General features: G+C 40.1%; 1 protein-coding gene and 1 long non-coding RNA gene across 7 annotated transcripts in view; one reads left to right on the forward strand and one right to left on the reverse strand.

Annotated features, from left to right (window-relative positions):
• The window catches only part of LOC133648368 (uncharacterized), a 326,771-nt gene that overhangs the window by 151,199 nt on the left and 154,121 nt on the right, over positions 1 to 21,451 (reverse strand). Inside the window, exon 4 of one of the 4 annotated variants that reach the window (XR_009825863.1) lies at positions 19,129 to 19,531. The exons of 2 other annotated variants lie outside the window; for them this stretch is intronic. This is a non-coding gene — a long non-coding RNA (uncharacterized LOC133648368). Of the gene's footprint in view, positions 1 to 19,128; positions 19,535 to 21,451 lie in introns of those variants that run through there. One more of the 4 variants, XR_009825864.1, reaches the window with a different exon arrangement.
• Positions 1 to 21,451, forward strand: part of LOC133648367 (kelch-like protein 4) — a 207,459-nt gene that overhangs the window by 124,088 nt on the left and 61,920 nt on the right. For all 3 annotated transcript variants that reach the window (XM_062044391.1, XM_062044389.1, XM_062044390.1), the window contains exon 5: positions 19,327 to 19,539. In XM_062044391.1, coding sequence (XP_061900375.1) covers positions 19,327 to 19,539 — 213 coding nt within the window. The remainder of the gene's footprint in view (positions 1 to 19,326; positions 19,540 to 21,451) is intronic.

Consider the following 21,451-nt stretch of genomic DNA (forward strand, 5'->3'; position numbering starts at 1 on the left):
AAACACAACAGAACAAGTACTCAGAACACCTTGCAGCACTAACTCTTCCAGGACGCTACAATACACACCCCCGCTACCACCAAACCCCACCCTCCCAACCCCGGCCACCTCAACCACGCCCCCGCCACCGCCCCCCCATCTCCCGAAGTCGGAGGTCTCAAGGTTGGCAAGTATGCTCGTGAACAAGACTCCGAGGTACTTGAACTCCTCCAAACACATACTGTACAGCAGATATTTACAGCTAAATGTGTATTTATATTATTTATATATATATATATTACGGGTAAAATATCTACAGTTCATGTAATATTTCCATTTTTACAAGCAATAAACAGGTTTAGTGCTTCATACTGAAAGAGATATGGAAGCTCACCTATTGCCCTCAGCAAACAGCAGTCCTTCCCAGGTACGCTCACAATAGACGCACCTTTATTTTTCTTCCCCGCTGTAAATTTTCCCAGAGCCTGTGATTGACAGCTCATTGTCCGGCTCGTTAGGACAGCCTCGCAGGTGGGAAGACCGAGAGGCTGAGGACAAACATCAAGGTCGCTACAAATCAAGAAGCAAAGGACGGGCTAGCTCGGCAGAACTCGGCCCGGACAAAAAAATACTCCGATCCGACAGATCTCGTAAATCACACCCGGGTGGTGAATTGAGAGGTAAAAAGAAGACAAAGTCTCTTCCAGTTAGGTTGTAAACAACACGTGAAAGAAGAGGACACACGTGTTAGCAACTCTAGCATAGCTGTGTGAGCTACAGTGCTAACATTACACTCATTATTTAACACAACATTATGCTCTCATTCACTGAAGAAAAACACAATTATTAAACTTACATCCGTTCATGGCATTTTTTTTCTCATGTCTGGTACTGTTAAACCTTAAAGGCAATTCAACCAAAAAAAAGTAATGTTTTATTTTCTTCTTGAGGCTTGTTGATGGTTGAGAATCTGTTAGTATTGCTCAATACTGCCACCCGGTGGCTGGCTGGAGGCATGGGCCAGTGTGACATTATGACGGCAAAATGAGTACAGTTTACAATTAGAGCCCTAAAATGTGTTATTTCGAAACGTTTTTATTGAAAAGAATAGAACACATATATTTCAGTTAAATATATGATAGAACATGATGAAAGTGGAGCATTACGTATTTAAAATACATGACAAAACAATAACCGAATTCCTTAAAAATAAATACAAATAAAGTGCAGTTCTTAATGCAATCTATTGTTGCTAAACTTGATGAAGCCTCAGTAGGCTTCATCAGTTCATGATCGTAGACTTAGATTGGTCAGATCTAATCTAGCATCTAGTGCCAATATCTTTGTAGGCTTCATCAGTTCATGCTCATAGACTTAAATTGGTCAGACTTAGTCTTAGACTTAGATTGGTCAGATCTAGTCATAGACTTAGATTGGTCGGATCTAGTCTAGCAGCTAGTGCCAATACCTCAGTAGGCTTCATCAGTTCATGCTCGTAGACTTAGATTGGTCAGATGTAGTCATAGACTTAGATTGGTCAGATCTAGTCTCGCGGCTAGTGCCAATACCTCAGTAGACTTCATCAGTTCATGATCGTAGACTTAGATTGATCAGATATTGTCATAGACTTAAATTGGTCAGATCTAGTCATAGACTTAGATTGGTCGGATCTGGTCTAGCAGCTAGTGCCAATACCTCAGTAGGCTTCATCAGTTCATGCTCGTAGACTTAGATTGGTCAGATCTTGTCATAGACATAGATTGGTCAGATCTAGTCATAGACTTAGATTGGTCAGATCTTGTCTAGCAGCTAGTGCCAATATCTCAGTAGGCTTAATCAGTTCATGTTCGTAGACTTAGATTGGTCAGATCTTGTCATAGACTTAGATTGGTCAGATCTAGTCATAGACTTAGATTGGTCAGATCTTGTCTAGCAGCTAGTACCAATATCTCAGTAGGCTTCATCAGTTCATGCTCGTAGACTTAGATTGGTCAGATCGTGTCATAGACTTAGATTGGTCAGATCTCGTCATAGACTTAGATTGGTCGGATCTAATCATAGACTTAGATTGGTCAGAACTAGTCTTATTCTTACATTGGTCAGATCTCGTCATAGACTTAGATTGGTCAGATCTAATCTTAGACTTAGATTGGTCAGATCGAGTCTTAGTCTTAGATTAGTCAGATCTAGTCTTAGACTTAGTTTGGTCAGATCTCGTCATGGATTTAGATTGGTCAGATCTAGTCTCGCGGCTAGTGCCAATACCTTAGTAGGCTTCATCAGTTCATGCTCATAGACTTAAATTGGTCAGACTTAGTCTTAGACTTAGATTGGTCAGATCTAGTCTTAGACTTAGATTGGTCAGAATTAGTCTTAGACTTAGATTGGTCAGATCTAGTCTTAAAGTTAGACTGGTCAAAACTAGTCTTAGACTGGTCAGATCTAGTCATAGACTTAGATTGGCTAGATCTAGTCTAGCAGCCGGCGCCAATACCTCAGTAGGCTTCATCAGTTCATGCTCGTAGACTTAGATTGGTCAGATCTTGTCATAGACTTAGATTGGTCAGCTCTTGTCATAGACTTAGATTGGTCAGATCTAGTCATAGACTTAGATTGGTCGGATCTTGTCTAGCAGCTAGTGCCAATACCTCAGTAGGCTCTATCAGTTCATGCTTGTAGACTTAGATTGGTCAGATCTTGTCATAGACTTAGATTGGTCAGATCTAATTGTAGACTTAGATTGGTCAGAACTAGTCTTAGTCTTACATTGGTCAGATCTCGTCATAGACTTAGATTGGTCAGATCTAGTCTTAGTCTTAGATTGGTCTGATCTAGTCTTAGTCTTAGATTGGTCAGATCTAGTCTTAAACTTAGATTGGTCAGATCTCGTCATAGACTTAGTTTGTTAAAATATAATCTTAGAGTTAGATTAGCCAGATCTAGTCTTAGTCTTAGATTGGTCAGATCTAATCTTGGATTTAGATTGTGACAGTGGGTTCTGTACCGAGGATGTCGTTGTGGCTTGTGCAGCCCTTTGAGACACTTGTGATTTAGGGCTATATAAATAAACATTGATTGATGATTGATTGATTGATTGAGATTGATCACATCTAATCTTAGACTTAGATTGGTCAGATCTAGTCCTAGATTAGTCAGATCTAGTCTTAGACTTAGATTGGTCAGATCTCGTCATGGACTTAGATTGGTCAGACTTAGTCTTGTGGCTAGTGCCAATACCTTAGTAGGCTTCATCAGTTCATGCTAATAGACTTAAATTGGTCAGATCTAATCTTAGATTTAGATTGGTCAGACTTAGTCTTATATTGGTCAGATCTAGTCTTAGACTGGTCAGAACTAGTCTTAGACTTAGATTGGTGAGATCTCATCATAGACTTAGACAGATCAGATCTCGTCATAGACTTAGATTGGTCAAATCTAGTCTCGCGGCTCGAAATCCTGGTTTTCCCGAAATTCCAGACATTTTTGGAAATTCCCATTGAAATCAACGGGTCATTCTTCAAAGTTCCACAACTCCCACATTTTTTATCTGATTCAAACTGTTCCAACTTCTAAATGAATTGTGTGCTCTACTTCAACAATTCTAAAAAAAATTCCTGGATTTCCCATAAATCTTTTTTTTTTTTTTTTTTTTTTGCATTTTCCCCATTTAAAATAAATTGGCCATTTTTCAAACTTCCACAATTCCTACATTCTTCAACCAATTCCAATCATTCCACCTTCAACACAGTCCACCATTCTGGAAATTCAAACTACTCTTCTTCCAAGTTCAAAAAATTCCAGACTTTCCCGAAATTCCCTAATACCATTTGCTACTTCAACATTTTTTACCCGATTTAAACAATTCTAACACCAACCAATTCAGCTCATTCATGACAATCATGCTCCTAATCATTTTCCAAAAATCCCGCTTTTCCCAAAATTCCAAAATTTCCAGGACGTTCCCATTGAAATGAATGGGACATTTTTCCAAGTTGCACAATTCCATCACTTTTCAACCTAATTTAACCTTTCCAACATTAACACATTCCACTCATCCTGGACATTCAAATTAACAGTTTCCCAAGTTCCAAACCAAATTCCGGTTTCCTTGGAAATGTAAACTCTTCAACTTTCAAATCATTTCAACATTCAAACCATGTCAGCGTTTAAACCATTTCTACATTAAAACCATTTCTACATTCATCCTACATTCCATTAGTCAGCTTTTCAACATTCAAACCATTCCAACATTCAAACTATTCTTACATTCATACTACGTTCTGTCAACATTTCACTTCTACTTCAGCATTGGAGGATTCACACACAATTCCTTCAGGAATTGCCTCACCTAGTTACATACCATTTCACTATCAAAGGAATTGCCTCTTCTAGTTACATACCATTTCACTATCATTCATTATTGCTAATAAATGTTTCTTGGAATGAAACTGATAAGTGACTGAATATATGCAGCCCACATAGCAATCCAATCTGGACGACCATCCTTTGTTTTGAGGCTGGTTAAGTTCAAATAACCTGTCATCAGCTGTAAAGGAATGAAATGGAAGCGTCTGTTATTTATACCATCTAATTTTCCGTGGCGAAGTGGTCGACATGCACATTTGAATAGGAATAGAAAACGTCCATGCTTCCACTTGATCTAATTTAGTTTCCTGGCTGCCGGTAAGAGATACCACATAGCTGCACGTTGATTAGCGCGCTGGCCCCGACGTCCCAAAAATGCCATTTCCGTATATTTCGGAGGGAAATATTTGCATTTGATTAAGATTCAAGCGCATGCTTGTCAGATAAGGTCTGGGTTGGTCGCGCAGGAGTGACAGCGTGGGGGCAAGCGTTATCTCCTAAAGGACATCTGCTCCAGCCTGTTTACGAAGGCCGCATCCAGGATCGGGAGGTTAATCTAATCATCAAACTGCACAGGATGGCTGAACTTCCTGTTCAATCGCTTCAGTGATGAGCAGAAAGAGCTGCAGGGCTTCCTGGAAGTCTGTCCCCCGCTGTAACAGTTTTGTTTTATATGACGCCTGTTTTTTCCTGCCTGGTAAAGTTTATTTCTCCTTTTAGAAACCCCTTATTAACTGCTTATTGTGTGAATGCCCCAAAGTTTTCTACACCAAAAATCATCTATTTATTCTTCTACAACCATACATATACACATACTGTACATATACACACATATGCATACAAACACTCATGCATATAATCACGTTTCATCAAACATGACAAAGCTTAACCTATTGTTACTATAACAATCTAGAAGGTTAATACAGTTCGCTTCTCTTTCTTCCCCTTCATTTATCTGCTGTCTTTTGTATTTCAAGTTATCATTACATATACGTATTGTTGCATTTGAAACTATTGTATTGTTGATAATAGAGGTCATGGTGCAATACGTTGAAGGTGGAATGGTATAAATCGGTTGAAAAATGTGGAAATGGTGGACGTTTGAAAAATGGCCAATTCATTTTGAATGGGAAAAATGTCCCGGAAAACCTGGAATTCTGGGAAATCTGGGAATATTTGGAAGTTTGAAGTTGGAACAGTTTAAAGGCCTACTGAAACCCACTACTACCGACCACGCAGTCTGATAGTTTATATATCAATGATGAAATCTTAACATTGCAACACATGCCAATACGGCCGGGTTAACTTATAAAGTGCAATTTTAAATTTCCCGTGAAACTTCCGCTTGAAAACGTCTATGTATGATGACGTATGCGCGTGACGTCACGACGGCAACGGAAGTATTCGGACCCAATGTGTCACCATACAAACTGCTATGTTTTCATCGAAAAATTCCACAGTATTCTGGACATCTGTGTTGGTGAATCTTTTGCAATTTGTTTAATGAACAATGAAGACAGCAAAGAAGAAAGCTGTAGGTGGGATCAGTGTATTAGCGGCTGGCTGTAGCAACACCAACACCAGGAGGTTGTGTTGTGTTTGAGCTGGATAGCAGACGCGCTACCGTGAGTACAACATTTGATCGCTTCCCCGTACGTGCGTGTCGCTATGTGCATGTCACGTACGTAACTTTGGGGAAATATATGTTTCTTGCCGATTCTGATGGCGGCCGGGGTGTCGTCGAAAGCTACAACGCCCGCCGCCGCTCCGTAGCTAAGTTAGCTTCAATTGTTAAGCTTCGCCAAGCTGGAAATTATTAACCGTGTATTTACATGTTTATGGTTTAATAGTATTGTTGATCTTCTGTCAATCCTTGCAGTCATGGTTTTTTTTAATTTTGTTTCTATCTGCGTTTGAGCCTGATGCCATCACGTTAGCTCCGTAGCTAACTTAGCTTCAATTGTTAAGCTTCGCCAAGCTGGAAATTATTAACCGTGTATTTAAATGTCCATGGTTTAATAGTATTGTTGATCTTCTGTCAATCCTTCCAGTCAGGGTTTTTTTAAATTTTGTTTCTATCTGCATTTGAGCCTGATGCTATCACGTTAGTTCTGTAGCTAAAGAGCTTCACCGATGTATTGTCGTGGTGATAAAAGTCACTGTGAATGTCCATTTCGCGTTCTCGACTCTCATTTTCAAGAGGATATAGTATCCGAGGTGGTTTAAAATACAAATCTGTGATCCACAATAGAAAAAGGAGAAAGTGTGGAATCCAATGAACCCTTGTACCTACGTTACGGTCAGAGCGAAAAAAAAGATACACCCTGCACTACATTCTAGTCCTTCACTCTAACGTACCTCATCCACAAATCTTTCATCCTCGCTCAAATTAATGGGGTAATCGTCGCTTTCTCGGTCCGAATCTCTCTCGCTCCATTGTAAACAAGATTGATACAAAATAGATTAATTTTGGTGTAGAAAACCATATGTGTGAATGCTCCAAAGCATTCACACATATGGTTTTCTACACCAAAATGCACCTATTGTTACTATAACAATCTACAAGGTTAATACAGTTCGCTTCTCTTTCCTCCCCTTCATTTATTTGTCTTTTGTATTTCAAGTTATCATTACATATATGTATTGTTGTGTTGAAGGTGGAATGGTATAAATCGGTTGAAAAATGTGGAAATGGTGGAAGTTTGAAAAATGGCCAATTCATTTTGAATGGGAAAAATGTCCCGGAAAACCTGGAAATCTGGGAATATTTGAAAGTTTGAAGTTGGAACAGTTTAAATCAGGTGAAAAATGTGGAAGGTAGACCGTGCCAAAATCTGGAGAGGAAGAAGTTGAATAATTTTAATAAATAGGTGTAGAAAACCATATGTGTGAATGCTCCAAAGCATTCACACATATGGTTTTCTACACCAAAATTAACCTATTTTACTATAACAATCTACAAGGTTAATACAGTTCGCTTCTCTTTCTTCCCCTCCATTTATCTGCTGTCTTTTGTATTTCAAGTTATCATTACATATATGTATTGTTGTGTTGAAGGTGGAATGGTATAAATCGGTTGAAAAACGTGGAAATGGTGGAAGTTTGAAAAATGGCCAATTCATTTTGAATGGGAAAAATGTCTCGGAAAACCTGGAAATCTGGGAATATTTGAAAGTTTGAAGTTGGAACAGTTTAAATCAGGTGAAAAATGTGGAAGGTAGACCGTGCCAAAATCTGGAGAGGAAGAAGTTGAAGAAGTTTAATAAATAGGTGTAGAAAACCATATGTGTGAATGCTCCAAAGCATTCACACATATGGTTTTCTACACCAAAATTAACATATTCTACTATAACAATCTACAAGGTTAATACAGTTCACTTCTCTTTCTTCCCCTCCATTTACCTGCTGTCTTTTGTACTTTAAGTTATCATTACATATATGTATTGTTGTGTTGAAGGTGGAATGGTATAAATCGGTTGAAAAACGTGGAAATGGTGGAAGTTTGAAAAATGGCCAATTCATTTTGAATGGGAAAAATGTCTCGGAAAACCTGGAAATCTGGGAATATTTGAAAGTTTGAAGTTGGAACAGTTTAAATCAGGTGAAAAATGTGGAAGGTAGACCGTGCCAAAATCTGGAGAGGAAGAAGTTGAAGAAGTTTAATAAATAGGTGTAGAAAACCATATGTGTGAATGCTCCAAAGCATTCACACATATGGTTTTCTACACCAAAATTAACATATTCTACTATAACAATCTACAAGGTTAATACAGTTCACTTCTCTTTCTTCCCCTCCATTTACCTGCTGTCTTTTGTACTTTAAGTTATCATTACATATATGTATTGTTGTGTTGAAGGTGGAATGGTATAAATCGGTTGAAAAATGTGGAAATGGTGGAAGTTTGAAAAATGGCCAATTCATTTTGAATGGGAAAAATGTCCCGGAAAACCTCGAAATCTGGGAATATTTGGAAGTTTGAAGTTGGAACAGTTTAAATCAGGTGAAAAATGTGGAAGGTAGAGCGCGCCAAAATCTGGAGGAAGAAGAAGAAGTTGAAGAAGTTTACAAAATAGGTATAGAAAATGCTTTGGAGCGTTCACACATGGTTTTCCACACAAAAATTCATCTATTTATTAAACTTCTTCAACTTCTTCTTCTTGTTCTCCAGATTTTGGCACGCTCTACCTTCCACATTTTTCACCTGATTTAAACTGTTCCAACTTTAAAACTGTTCAGCCTATTCGGGAATCGCGGACTTTCCCTTGAGAAATTCCAAAGATTCCCAGATTTCCTAGAATTCCAGGTTTTTTTTACTACTACAATATTTCTCGACCAATTTGAATAATCAACCAACCATTTCAGCTCATTCAGACCCTTCAATTTTTTTTACCATTTTCACCAAAATTCCCGCTTTTCCTGAAATTCCCTAATTTTGGGGAAAATTTCCATTCAAATCAATGGGACATTCAAAGTTCCAAAATTTCCACCGTATTCAAACTGTTCCAACTTCAAAATATTCACCCTGTTTGGGAATTGTGTGTTCTACTTAAACAATTAAAGAAAATTCCCAGATTTCCCATAATTCGTTTTGTTTTGTTGCATTTTCACCATTCAAAATGAATTGGCCATTTTCCAAACTTCCACAATTCCCACATTCTTCAACCCATTCAAACCATTCCACCTTCAACACATTCAACTCATCCTGGACATTCAAACTATCATGTTTCCACGTTCAACAAATTTCCAAGAATCCATGTTTCTTTTATCCTATTTCCAACCTTTTTTGTTTGACTACTCCTTTACCTTTTTTCATCCCATTTCAACCGTTTAACTGTCAAAAATCTTTTCTTAGTCAGGACAAAAAACAAGTTGGTTTAGGAACTAGAAACATTCCCGGTTTTCCCCAAATTCCAGGAATTCCATAATACAATTTCTCAATTAAAACGGTTACTACTTCAACATTTCTTGACCAATTTAAACAATTCCAACACCAACCAATTCAGCTCATTCAGGACATTCATGCTCTTAATCGTTTAAAACTGCTTTTCCTAAAATTCCCACATTTCCAGGAAGTTCCCATTGAAATGAATGGGACATTTTTCTAAGTTGCACAATTCCCACATTTTTCAACCTATTGAAACCATTCCAACATCAACACATTCCACTCATACTGGACATTCAAACTAATACTTTCCCAAGTTCCAAACCAAATTCCGGTTTTCTTGGAAATTCAAACTCTTCAATATTCAAACCATTCCAACATTCAAACTATTCTTACATTCATACAACATTCTATCAGCATCAGGAATTGCCTCATCTAGTTGTTGTATGCGTCTCAACTTCACTTTTATTAGTAATACAAATGGTGATTTGGTTAATGGAAAGCATTTATAGGCCTACAAAGACATAAAATACATGAGGGTAATTAAACAGTTAGCAAGGGGTCAACCCAAGCAGGGAGTAAAGACATTTCAAAACCCTTTAAAGTCACAGACTATTAAAACGGTATTAAAACAATAACTGCAGCCATACAATAGCTTTAATTACTCCCAGTCATAATTAGAAGCCATTACAACAACAATAAAATCCAATCAAAAGTGAATATGTGCGAGTCAAACTAAAACTTGCCTTTCAGAATGAGCTTGTCTGGAGCAAAACGGACAAGGGGTTTGATACATTTGTCTACTTTGGCCGCGTCACAGAATGACCATAATGCGATCGCTCATTAATCCATCTAGTCAAAACCCTTGTGCACGTAATAAAGACATGCCTATTGTTTGCGCCTTGCCAGTTCTTAATGGTAACTGACAAGTTTCACTAGAGAAATACATTGAAAGGCTCAAAATAATCCACAGTCATGCTCTTTCACTCGCTGGTACAATGAAGACATGTCCCTTAATTACATTCTAAGGATGGTAACTATCTCTGTGCACAATAATAACTAACAGAAGGACTTGATGTAAGACTGGAAATAACCCACAAAATCAAGGAAATCGCAGCCGTACAACCGTGTACAAGCAAACAGACCGAAGCAGGAGTTAGTGGCAATCGTGTAAAGCGACTTTGGGTACTTAGAAAAACGGTATATAAATCCCAGGTATTATTATTATTATTATCAATCGTGACCCTGTCTGGCATGGTTTAAAGATTCGAATGCTAAATGTTAAAAGTGAATTACTGTACGGTGTGCACCCCGATGACAACTCCCATGCAACACAATAGCTTCTTGTTTGGCCTGACTAACCTGCTACTAAGTTTTTTGAGGATCAGGAGCAATCCTGCGAACTGTATTAATCCTACCAACAACGGAATTTGGATTTCAAAAGTTGAAAGGAACACAACTGGCTTGCGAACACGGGCCTGGGTATGAAGGGATTAGATAAATGTTTTGGAGTACCGTATTTTCCGGACTATAAGTAGGGTTGGGTATCGAGTATCGATTGGAACCGGGACTAACTTTCCGATTCTCCCGGAATTGTTCAAAAGTTTAAATTTCGATTCCTAGTTTCGATACCCAGTCCGCCGACCGGAAAAAAAGAATAAGTCCGCCGACCGGAAGAAGAAGCCGCTAAACACCAACGAAGAAGCGCCCACCGCCGGAAGTGTTAGCATAGCCGAGCCTATGTAGCCGAGCGAGTCAGTCAAGCATGGATAGCGGGCGTCGGCGGTCGAAGTGTGGCTTTATTTTACTAAAAAAAATGAAATATCGGCAAAATGTAACACGTGCGACAGGACTGTTTCGTGCTTAGGAGGGTGCACGTCGAACATGATGAAGCACCTCCGAGTTCATGGAGTACAAATAAATGCGTGTCCCGTCTTCGACGCGCTGCGCCGACCGTCCTCCTGTGCCTCTTCCTCTGGCTTCGACGCCCAGCCTGGCACCTCGGTGACTGCATTGCGGTCCGAATCCGGTAAGTAAAACAATATATATGCAATAAATAATGTGTTTTGCGCCAACGTCGAGGCAGCTAACAAATTAGCCCGCATATTTTTTCATAGACAATTTACAACCTGCTAGCCAGGCTCCGCGATGTGCTCAGCGTACTCCGTTCACCGTAGCGGCAATGGGGAAGATGTCGGTGCCACAGACGGAAGAGTGCCACAGAAAGGTCACTGCACACATAGTCAAAAGACTGCATCCCTTTTCAGAGGTGGAATCTCCAACATTTAGGTTAGTTAAGCAATAACGTTAGAGCTAAGCTAATTGATACTGGGCTAAACAGTAACAGCAACATTACATGTTTGTTTATGTTTGCAGGGATATGGTGAAAACTCTCAACCCAAAATACATACCACCTTCCAGGGACTACCTGTCAAACACATTGATCCCGGCATGGTACAAGAAGAATCGGAATCGAGAATCGTCAGGAATCGGAATCGAAACAACAACAACAACAAAAAAATCGGAATCGGAATCGGAATCATTCAAATTCAAACAATACCCAACCCTAACTATAAGGCGCACTTAAAATCCTTTCATTTTCTCAAAACTGGACAGTGCGCCTTATAACCCGGTGCGCCTAATGCACGGAATCATTGTGGTTGTGCTTACCGACCTTGAAGCTATTTTATTTGGTACATGGTGTAATGATAAGTGTGACCAGTAGATGGCAGTCACACATAAGAGATACGTGTAGACCGCAATATGACTCAAGTAAACAACACCAACATTTTATATGTTCCATCGAAAATGTACAACGTTACACACGGCACTCAAAAATCTATCAAAATGTTTTAGTATGACTTTGGTAAGCTATGAAGCCACACCACTTGATGGATAGTACTGTGCTTCAACATAAAAGTATTATTATAGTGTGTGTTTAAGGTAAGACATATCTGGCGTTTTGTTTCGCAATATTACGCAAAAGCAACTTTTCTTACCTTCTGGTACCTGCTGATCTGTTTTAGGGATCTGCATATGTCCTGAAAATGTGCACGTGTCCGCCTTTGAAGTCCGTACAGACACCATAGTCTATAAGCTTCTTATTTTTCTCTATCTTCTTGTTATGGGACATTCATCCTCCGCTGTTGCCATTTCTAATATAAAGTAGTGTAAAGTTCTTACTTATATCTGTCAATAACCTCGCCATGAAAGCGCTAAAACATACCGGTGTAGTGAGTTTACATTATTCACCCAAGGAACTTTAGTTATTAGAGAGTTCCGGTCGGCCGGTTTTTCACAGGACACATTTTCGGCCTTGTTGTTGCACTAGTGAGTCACGGATGAGAAGATGCTGCTCCGTTATTGATTGAAGTAAAGTCTGAATGTCATTAAAACAGTTAGCTCCATCTTTTAACACTTCTTCCACTCCCGTCCTTGCACGCTACACCGCTATAACAAAAATGACGGGGAGAAGACGCTGCCGAAGGTGAGCCACGTAAATAAGACCGCCCACAAAACGGTGCATCCTGAGGCGACTGTCAGAAAGCGACTTGAAGATGATCTGTAAAACATCATCTATGCAACATTTTGACCAATGAACCACCATCACACGTTATGTAGAGACCACAAGGAAGTGTTTTAGATTAAGAAAAAAAATATATATATGATCCCTTTAATGCGCCCTATAATGTATGAAAATAGACCTGAATAGACCCGCTCATCGGCAGTGCGCCTTACAATCCGTTGCGCCCTATGGTCCGCAAAATACGGTAATATGAATGGGGAAAAAATGCTTAATTACGTAAGAAATAACACAACTAACAGAGTTAAATAAATAACTTCACTTTGGTTTTACAAGATTGTTTAAGATTTGGTTTAAGGTTAACCTTGCATGTCCACCGGAACCAAAAACATTGCGCTACAAAGAATCGGAAAGACTTCCCCTAAAATGTGCATTCTTATTTTGTCAACACCATAACCACCTTAGAGTGCAGGACTAGAATCCTCTTGTTTGGATTTTTTATTTCTCTTATTTTTTTCCTGACTCATATTGCCGCGTGGAGGCAAACACGCATTTTCCTGGCATCTGACCGCTGAGTGGTCAGCTGCTGAGTGCTGTCAATGACTACATTTACACTGCAGGCCAAAGTGGCCCAAATTTGATTGTTTTTTTTTCATTATAAATTTTTTTCCAGCTAACTGTTTACACTGCAAGTAAAATGTGATTTTTATCAGACTCCAGTGTAAATGGCACTGGCCCCAATGTGGCCCCGAAGTGGCCTCGACATCACTTGTAAGCAATCTTCGATAAAGTGAAAACAATTGGTGTTTTTTACGTTAAAGTAAATGAAAGTAATATAATGTATAAATGGATGTATAGAGTGCACAAAACTCTGTGAAGTTGGCACGTTGTGTAAATGGTAAATAAAAACAGAATACAATGATTTGCAAATCCTTTTCAACTTATATTCAATTGAATAGACTGCAAAGACAAGATATTTAACATTCGAACCGGTAGACTTTGTTATTTTTTTTGCAAATATTACCTCATTTGGAATTTGATGGCTGCAACATGTTTCAAAAAAGCTGGCACAAGTGGCAAAAAAGACTGAGAAAGTTGAGGAATGCTCATCAAACACTTATTTGGAACATCCCACGGGTGAACAGACTAATTGGGAACAGGTGGGTGCCATGATTGGGTATAAAAGCAGCTTCCATGAAATGCTCAGTCATTCACAAACAAGGATGGGGCGAGGGTCACCACTTTGTGAACAAATTTGTGAGCAAATTGTTAATGAACAACATTTCCCAACCAGCTATTGCAAGGAATTTAGGGATTTCACCATCTACGGCCTGTAATATCATCAAAAGGTTCACAGAATGTGGAGAAATAACTACACGTAAGCAGCAAGGCTGAAAACCAACATTGAATGCCCATGACCTCAGGCGGTACTGCATCAAAAAACCGACGTCAGTGTGTAACGGACATCACCGCATGGGCTCAGGAACACTTCAGAAAACCACTGTCAGTAACTGCAGTTCATTGCTACATCTGTAAGTGCAAGTTCAAACTGTTATACACAAAGCAAAAGCCATTTATCAACAACACCCAGAAACACCGCCAGCTTGGCTGGACGCGAGCTCATCTAAGATGGACTGATGCAAAATGAAAATGTGTTCTGTGGTCTGACGAGTCCACATTTCAAATTGTTTTTGGAAACTGTGGACGTTGTGTTCTCCTGAACAAAGAGGAAAAGAACCATCCGGATTGTTATAGGCGCAAAGTTGAAAAGCCAGCATCTGTGATGGTATGGGGGTGTATTAGTGCCCAAGACATGGGTAGCTTACACATCTGTGAAGGCGCCATTAATGCTGAAAGGTACATACAGCTTTTGAAACAAAATATGTTGCCATCCAAGCAACGTTATCATGGACGCCCCTGCTTATTTCAGCAAAACAATGCCAAACCACGTGTTACAACAGCGTGGCTTCATAGTAAAAGAGTGCGGGTACTAGACTGGGCTGCCTGTAGTCGACCTGTCTCCCATTGAAAATGTGTGGCACATTATGAAGCCTAAAATACCACAACGGAGACCCCGGACTGTTGAACAACTTAAGCTGTACATCAAGCAAGAATGGGAAAGAATTCCACCTGAAAAGCTTCAAAAATTGATCTCCCCAGTTCCCAAACGTTTACTGAGTGTTGTTAAAAGGAAAGGCCATGTAACACAGTGGTAAAAATGCCCCTGTGATAACTTTTTTGCAATGTGTTGCTGCCATTAAATTCTAAGTTAATGATTATTTGCAAAAACTAATTTAGTTTCTCAGTTTGAACATGAACTATCTTGTCTTTGCAGTCTATTCAATTGAATTTAAGTTGAAAAGGATTTGCAAATCATTGTATTCTGTTTTTATTTACCTTTTACACAACGTGCCAACTTCACTGGTTTTGGGTTTTGTACATATAGCCTGTTATTTGCCTTGTATTGACAAATGATGCATCGAAAACCGGGTTGTAATGAAATATCCATTTCTGCTGGCGCTGCGTCTTTCTGGCGCACACGAGTGACGTAGCTCACCCAAAGCTGACGAAAAAAATCAGATTCAGGTCACATACAGGTCGGATTGCGTTTAGACTGCAGTCACATTTGAAAGGGTCAAATTCCAATCGGATTCAGTATTACCTCCTGATGTGGCCTGAATATGATGCCAAAAGATCAGATTTGAAGCACTTGGAAGCGTTTAGACTGGCAAAAAAAATAATAAATCAGATCTGTATCACTTGAGGGCAAAACACATCAGATTGGGTGTTTTTTACCATTTTCCGCCTGGCCCTATTGTTTGACTTGCCTCTATTCAATAGCGTGTATCATTTTTTGGCGTTAAAAACTGCAGGGGAAAAAAACTACTTTTTAAAAAAGTGCAGTGGACATGTCCCCCCATAACAAGGTTATATTTCTTACAAAAGACGTGGACCAGTAATAAAAACGTCCCCTGCAGAAGACATTCATTCTCAAGATGACATTGGGCCGGCGTGGCTCAGATGAACCTGAGGCTTCCAGGTTCGTTTCCAGCTTCAGCCATCCTCGTCCTAGAATGTTTGGTGGTGGTCAGAGCGGCCATAGGGCCCAAGGGGAATATGAAGTGAATGAATGTTTCCCAGTTCTCTGTGAAGCGCTTTGAGTGTCTAGAAAAGTGGTATATACATCTAATCCAACGTATACTGTATTTTCCGGACTATAAGGCGCACTCAAAATCCTTTTTTTTTCTCTAAAAACTTGACAGTGCGCCTAATAACCCGGTGTGCCTAATGTAAGGAATAATTCTGGTTTTGCTTACCAACTTCGGAGCTATTTTATTTGGTACATGGTGTAATGATAAGTGTGACCAGTAGATGGCAGTCAAACATAAGAGATATGTGTAGACTTCAATATGACTCAAGTAAACAACACCAACATTTCATATGTTCCATTGGAAAATATAGAACATTACACACAGCGCTCAAAAATCGATCATTTTTTAGTAGGACTTTGGTAAGCTGTGAAGCCGCACCGCTTGATGTATTGTACTGTGCTTCAACACAGTAGTAATATTATGGTGTGTGTATAAGGTAAGACATATTATCTGGAGTTTTGTTTTGCATTATTATGCAAAAACAAACTTTTCTTACCTTCTGGTACCTGCTGATGTGTATTTGGGATCTGCATAAGTCCTGAAAAATTGCGCGAGTCCGCCTTTGTAGTCTGTGACGACACCGTAGCCGATAAGCCTCTTGTTATGGGACATTCATCCTCCGCTGTTGCCATTTCTAATATAAAGTACTGTAAAGTTCTTACTTATATCTGTCTGTAAACTCGCAATGAAAGCGCTAAAACATACCGGTGCAGTGAGTTTACTTTATTCACCCAAGGAACTTTAGTTATTAGAGAGTTCCGGTCGGAAGTTTTTTTCACGGGACACATTTCCGGCGTTGTTGTTGCACTAGTGAGCCACGGATGAGGAGATGCTGCTCCATTATTGATTGAAGTAAAGTCTGAATGTCATTAAAACAGTTAGCTCCATCTTTTGACACTTCTTCCACACCCGTCCTTGCACGCTACACCGCTACAACAAAGATGACAGGGAGGAACAGGTGAGCCACATAAATAAGACCGCCCACAAAACGGACCAAAGAACCACCATTACATGTTATGTAGACCACAAAGAAGTGTTTTCAATTTAGAAAAAAATACAAATAAATATGACACCTTTAAAGGCCTACTGAAATGCGATTTTCTTATTCAAACGGGGATAGCAGGTCCATTCTATGTGTCATACTTGATCATTTCGCGATATTGCCATATTTTTGCTGAAAGGATTTAGTAGAGAACATCGACAATAAAGTTCGCAACTTTTGGTCGCTGATAAAAAAAGCCTTGCCTGTACCGGAAGTAGCGTGACGTCACAGGTTATGGAGCTCCTCACATCTGCACATTGTTTACAATCATGGCCACCAGCAGCGAGAGCGATTCCGACCGAGAAAGCGACAATTTCCCCATTAATTTCAGCGAGGATGAAAGATTCGTGAGGAAAGTGAGAGTGACGGACTAGAGAGCAGTGGAAGCGATTCAGATAGGGAAGATGCTGTGAGAGGCGGGTGGGACCTGATAATCAGCTGGGAATGACTAAAACAGTAAATAAACCCAAGACATATACTGTATATACTCTATTAGCCACAACACAACCAGGCTAATATTTAATATGCCACAAATTAATCCCGCATAACAAACAGCTCCCCTCCCGTCCATATAACCCGCCAATACAAATCAAACACCCGCACAACACACTCAATCCCACAGCCCAAAGTACTGTTCACCTCCGCAAAGTTCATACAGCACATGTATTTCCCCAAAGTTACGTACGTGACATGCACCTAGCGGCACACACGTACGGGCAAGCGATCAAATGTTTTGAAGCCGCAGCTGCGTACTCACGGTACCGCGTCTGCGTATCCAACTCAAAGTCCTCCTGGTAAGAGTCTCTGTTGTCCCAGTTCTCCATAGGCCAATGGTAAAGCTTGACTGTCATCTTTCGGGAATGTAAACAATGAAACGTGTTTGTGTTGCTGCAGCCGGCCGCTAATACACCGCTTCCCACTTACAGCTTTCTTCTTTGCTGTCTCCATTGTTCATTAAACAAATTGCAAAAGATTCACCGACACAGATGTCCAGAATACTGTGGAATTTTGCGATGAAAACAGACGACTTAATAGCTGGCCACAATGGTGTCCCAAAATGTCCGCTACAATCCGTGACGTCACGCGCAAACGTCATCACACCGAGACGTTTTCAGCAGGATATTTCGCGGGAAATTTAACATTGCACTTTGCTAATCTAACCCGGCCGTATTGGCATGTGTTGCAATGTTAAGATTTCATCATTGATGTATAAACTATCAGACTGCGTGGTCGGTAGTAGTGGGTTTCAGTAGGCTTTAATGCGCCTTATAATCCAGTGCGCTTTATATATGAAAAAAAGATCGAAAATAGACCATTCATCGGCAGTGCGCCCTATAATCTGGAAAATACGGTAATTTCTATAACAAAGCGAGTGTTGTCCCTTGGTTTTTACACACTAGTTTTAACACGACTAACAAAAATCGGAGCTTAACCTACAATTACTCTTTCTCTTAGGGGTTTTAATCGATGCATATCCACTCCCGCCGCTCTTGTTTTACCCACCAGTGAGCTCGCAAGCATGCGAAACCACATCCTTTCAGATCGTTATGAAACAAACGCGGCCCGAGCTTTCAATCTTCCCGTCAGACTGGTAATTAGGACTAACCGGTCCGAAAGCAACGTCAAAGAGTCTTTCCGTCAAGCGTAACCGCGAGTGATCAATGCACATCCCTCTTTTCATTAAGGCACATGGCATGGAGCTCTTAAATCCCGCCGGCGTAATGGATCGGAGCGACACACTGTAATCTTGACGTTAATGATCAATAGTGTGCTTGTTTTAGATAATTGGAGAGCATCTGCTGAGGCAGCTTAATAATTAAAGCTCTGTTCAGAAACCCAGCGGTTTTTGGTCTCCTTGTGGTGATAAGATAATGCAGGGGCGTGCAGGGGGTGTTTTATATCGCATCATCTCTATAGGAAGTGCCCCAAGAGATGGTGTCCTTGAAGGGGTTGCCATGCAGGGTTGTGATACGGCCCCGGCTGTTGGCCAGTAAATGGAAGATCAATCTTTAGGAGGGCAATGGTGAAGCGCTCCCACACCCAAACTTGCAGCGGCGTGCTGATAATGCAGTGCCTTTATGTCACTCGTTAAAAAGACTTATTAAAGCCTTAACGCTGTCATGTATGATCAGCAGCAAAAAAAATGTTTTGTAAGCCGATGAAGAGGTGTTTCCTGCAGCCTTTATTTAATAATCTCAAGAAGACAGTTATATCGGCTCCCATAGAATTTAGAGAGCCAGAGCATAAGTCACTGCTGTTATCAGCTACTGTAAGGAGAAGACTGTAGAACTCCTCTTTGTGCTTTTGTTCTCATTAAAATAGACACACTGTCCCAGGGGTGGGATGACTGATGATTGCCTGTCTCCTTGGTATCTCCTACAGGAAAACTTCCTGGAGGTCATTCAGAATCAGGAGTTCCTGCTGCTGCCCACGGCCGAGATTGTCAAACTTCTGTCCAGCGATGACATCAACGTGCCCGACGAAGAGACCATCTTCCAGGCTCTGATGCTGTGGGTGAGGCACGACGTCCAGAATCGACAACAGGATCTCGGGGTCCTCCTCTCTTATATCCGGCTGCCTCTTCTTCCTCCTCAGGTGACACAAAATATGTTCTTATCTGCTCGTATAACCTGGAATATTGCCATTAGGGTCTTCAAAAGCTCAATCCAATGTGATTCTATAAAGGACCGTTCGCAACTGGACTGCTTGGTTTGTCTCAGAAGATGTTTCACCTCTCATCTGAGTAGACTTCATCAGTTCGTGATCATAGACTTAGACTGGTCAGATCTCGTCTTAGACTTAGATTGGTCACATCAAGTCTTATACTTAGATTGGTCAGAACTAGTCTTAGACTTAGATGGGTCAGATTTAGTCTTAGACTTAGATTAGTCACATCTAGTCTTAGACTTAGATTGGTCACATCTAGTCTTATACTTAGATTGGTCAAATCTAGTTTTAGACTTAGATTAGTCACATCTAGTCTTAGACTTAGATGGGTCAGATCTAGTCTTGGACTTAGATTAGTCACATCTAGTCTTAGACTTAGATTGGTCAGATCTAGTCTTAGACTTTGATTGGTGACATCTAGTCTTAGACTTAGATGGTCACATTTAGTCTTGGACTTAGATTGGTCAGATCTAGTCCTAGACTTATGTTGTTCACATCTAGTCTTAGACTTAGATTGGTCACATCTAATCCAAGCGGTTGGTGCCAAAACCCAAATACTTATACTTCAAAAACCAGGAGGGTATGCCTGGGCAAGGATGGATTCGCCCTATCGTAGTGAGAAAAACAACAATCCTTAGATTTAGATTAGTCACATCTAGTCTTAAACTTAGATTGGTCACATCTAGTCTTAGATTTAGATTGGTCACATTTAATCTTAGACTTAGATTGGTCAGGTCTAGTCTTAGACTTAGATTGGTCACATCTAGTCTTAGACTTAGATTGGTCAGATCTAGTCTTAGACTTAGATTGGTCACATCTAATCCAAGCGGTTGGTGCCAAAACCCAAATATTTATAGTCCAAAACCAAAAACCAGGAGGGTGTGCCTGGGCAAGGATGGTTTTGCCCTATAGTAGTGAGAAAAACAACAATCCTTAGATTTAGATTAGTCACATCTAGTCTTACACTTAGATTGGTCAGATCTAGTCTTAGACTTAGAATGGTCACATCTAGTCTCAGACTTAGATTGGTCACATCTAGTCTTAGACTTAGATTGGTCACATTTAGTCTTTGATTTAGATTGGTCAGATCTAGTCTTAGGCTTGGGTTGGTCAGATCTAGTCTTAGACTTAGGTTGGTCACATCTGGTTTTAGACTTACATTGGTCACATCTAGTCTTAGACTTAGATTGGTCACATCTAATCTAAGCGGGTGGTGCCAAAACCCAAATATTTATACTCCAAAAACCAGGAGGGTGTGCCTGGGCAAGGATGGTTTCGCCCTATCGTAGTGAGAAAAACAACAATTGTTAGACTTAAATTAGTCACATCTAGTCTTAGACTGGTCACCTCTAGTCTTAGACTTAGATGGTCACATATAGTCTTCGACTAAGATTGGTCACATCTAGTCTTAGACTTAGATTGTTCACATTTAGTCTTAGACTTAGATTGGTCAGATCTAGTCCTAGACTTAGTTTGGTCACATCTAGTCTTAGACTTAGATTGGTCACATCTAGTCTTAAACTTAAATTGGTCACATCTAATCCAAGCGGTTGGTGCCAAAACCCAAATATTTATACTCCAAAAACCAGAAGGGTGTGCCTGGGCAAGGATGGTTTCGCCCTATCGTAGTGAGAAAAACAACTATCCTAACTGTCAACGCCAACGTGTAAATTCCCCTCGTTAGCACTGAGGTATTGTGTGGCAGAACGATCGCTGTGGATCGAATCCTACCAGTCCAAAATAGTCAGACTCCGCCGCGTAGGCATTCCATTCAGTTGTAAACAAACGGCATTCTGGTCACCTTCTGTGGCCAGAATGTTTCCAAATTTTGTTATTCGTT

Source organism: Entelurus aequoreus, linkage group LG04, assembly GCF_033978785.1.
Source record: "Entelurus aequoreus isolate RoL-2023_Sb linkage group LG04, RoL_Eaeq_v1.1, whole genome shotgun sequence".
In the NCBI taxonomy this organism is placed as follows: Eukaryota; Metazoa; Chordata; class Actinopteri; order Syngnathiformes; family Syngnathidae; genus Entelurus; species Entelurus aequoreus.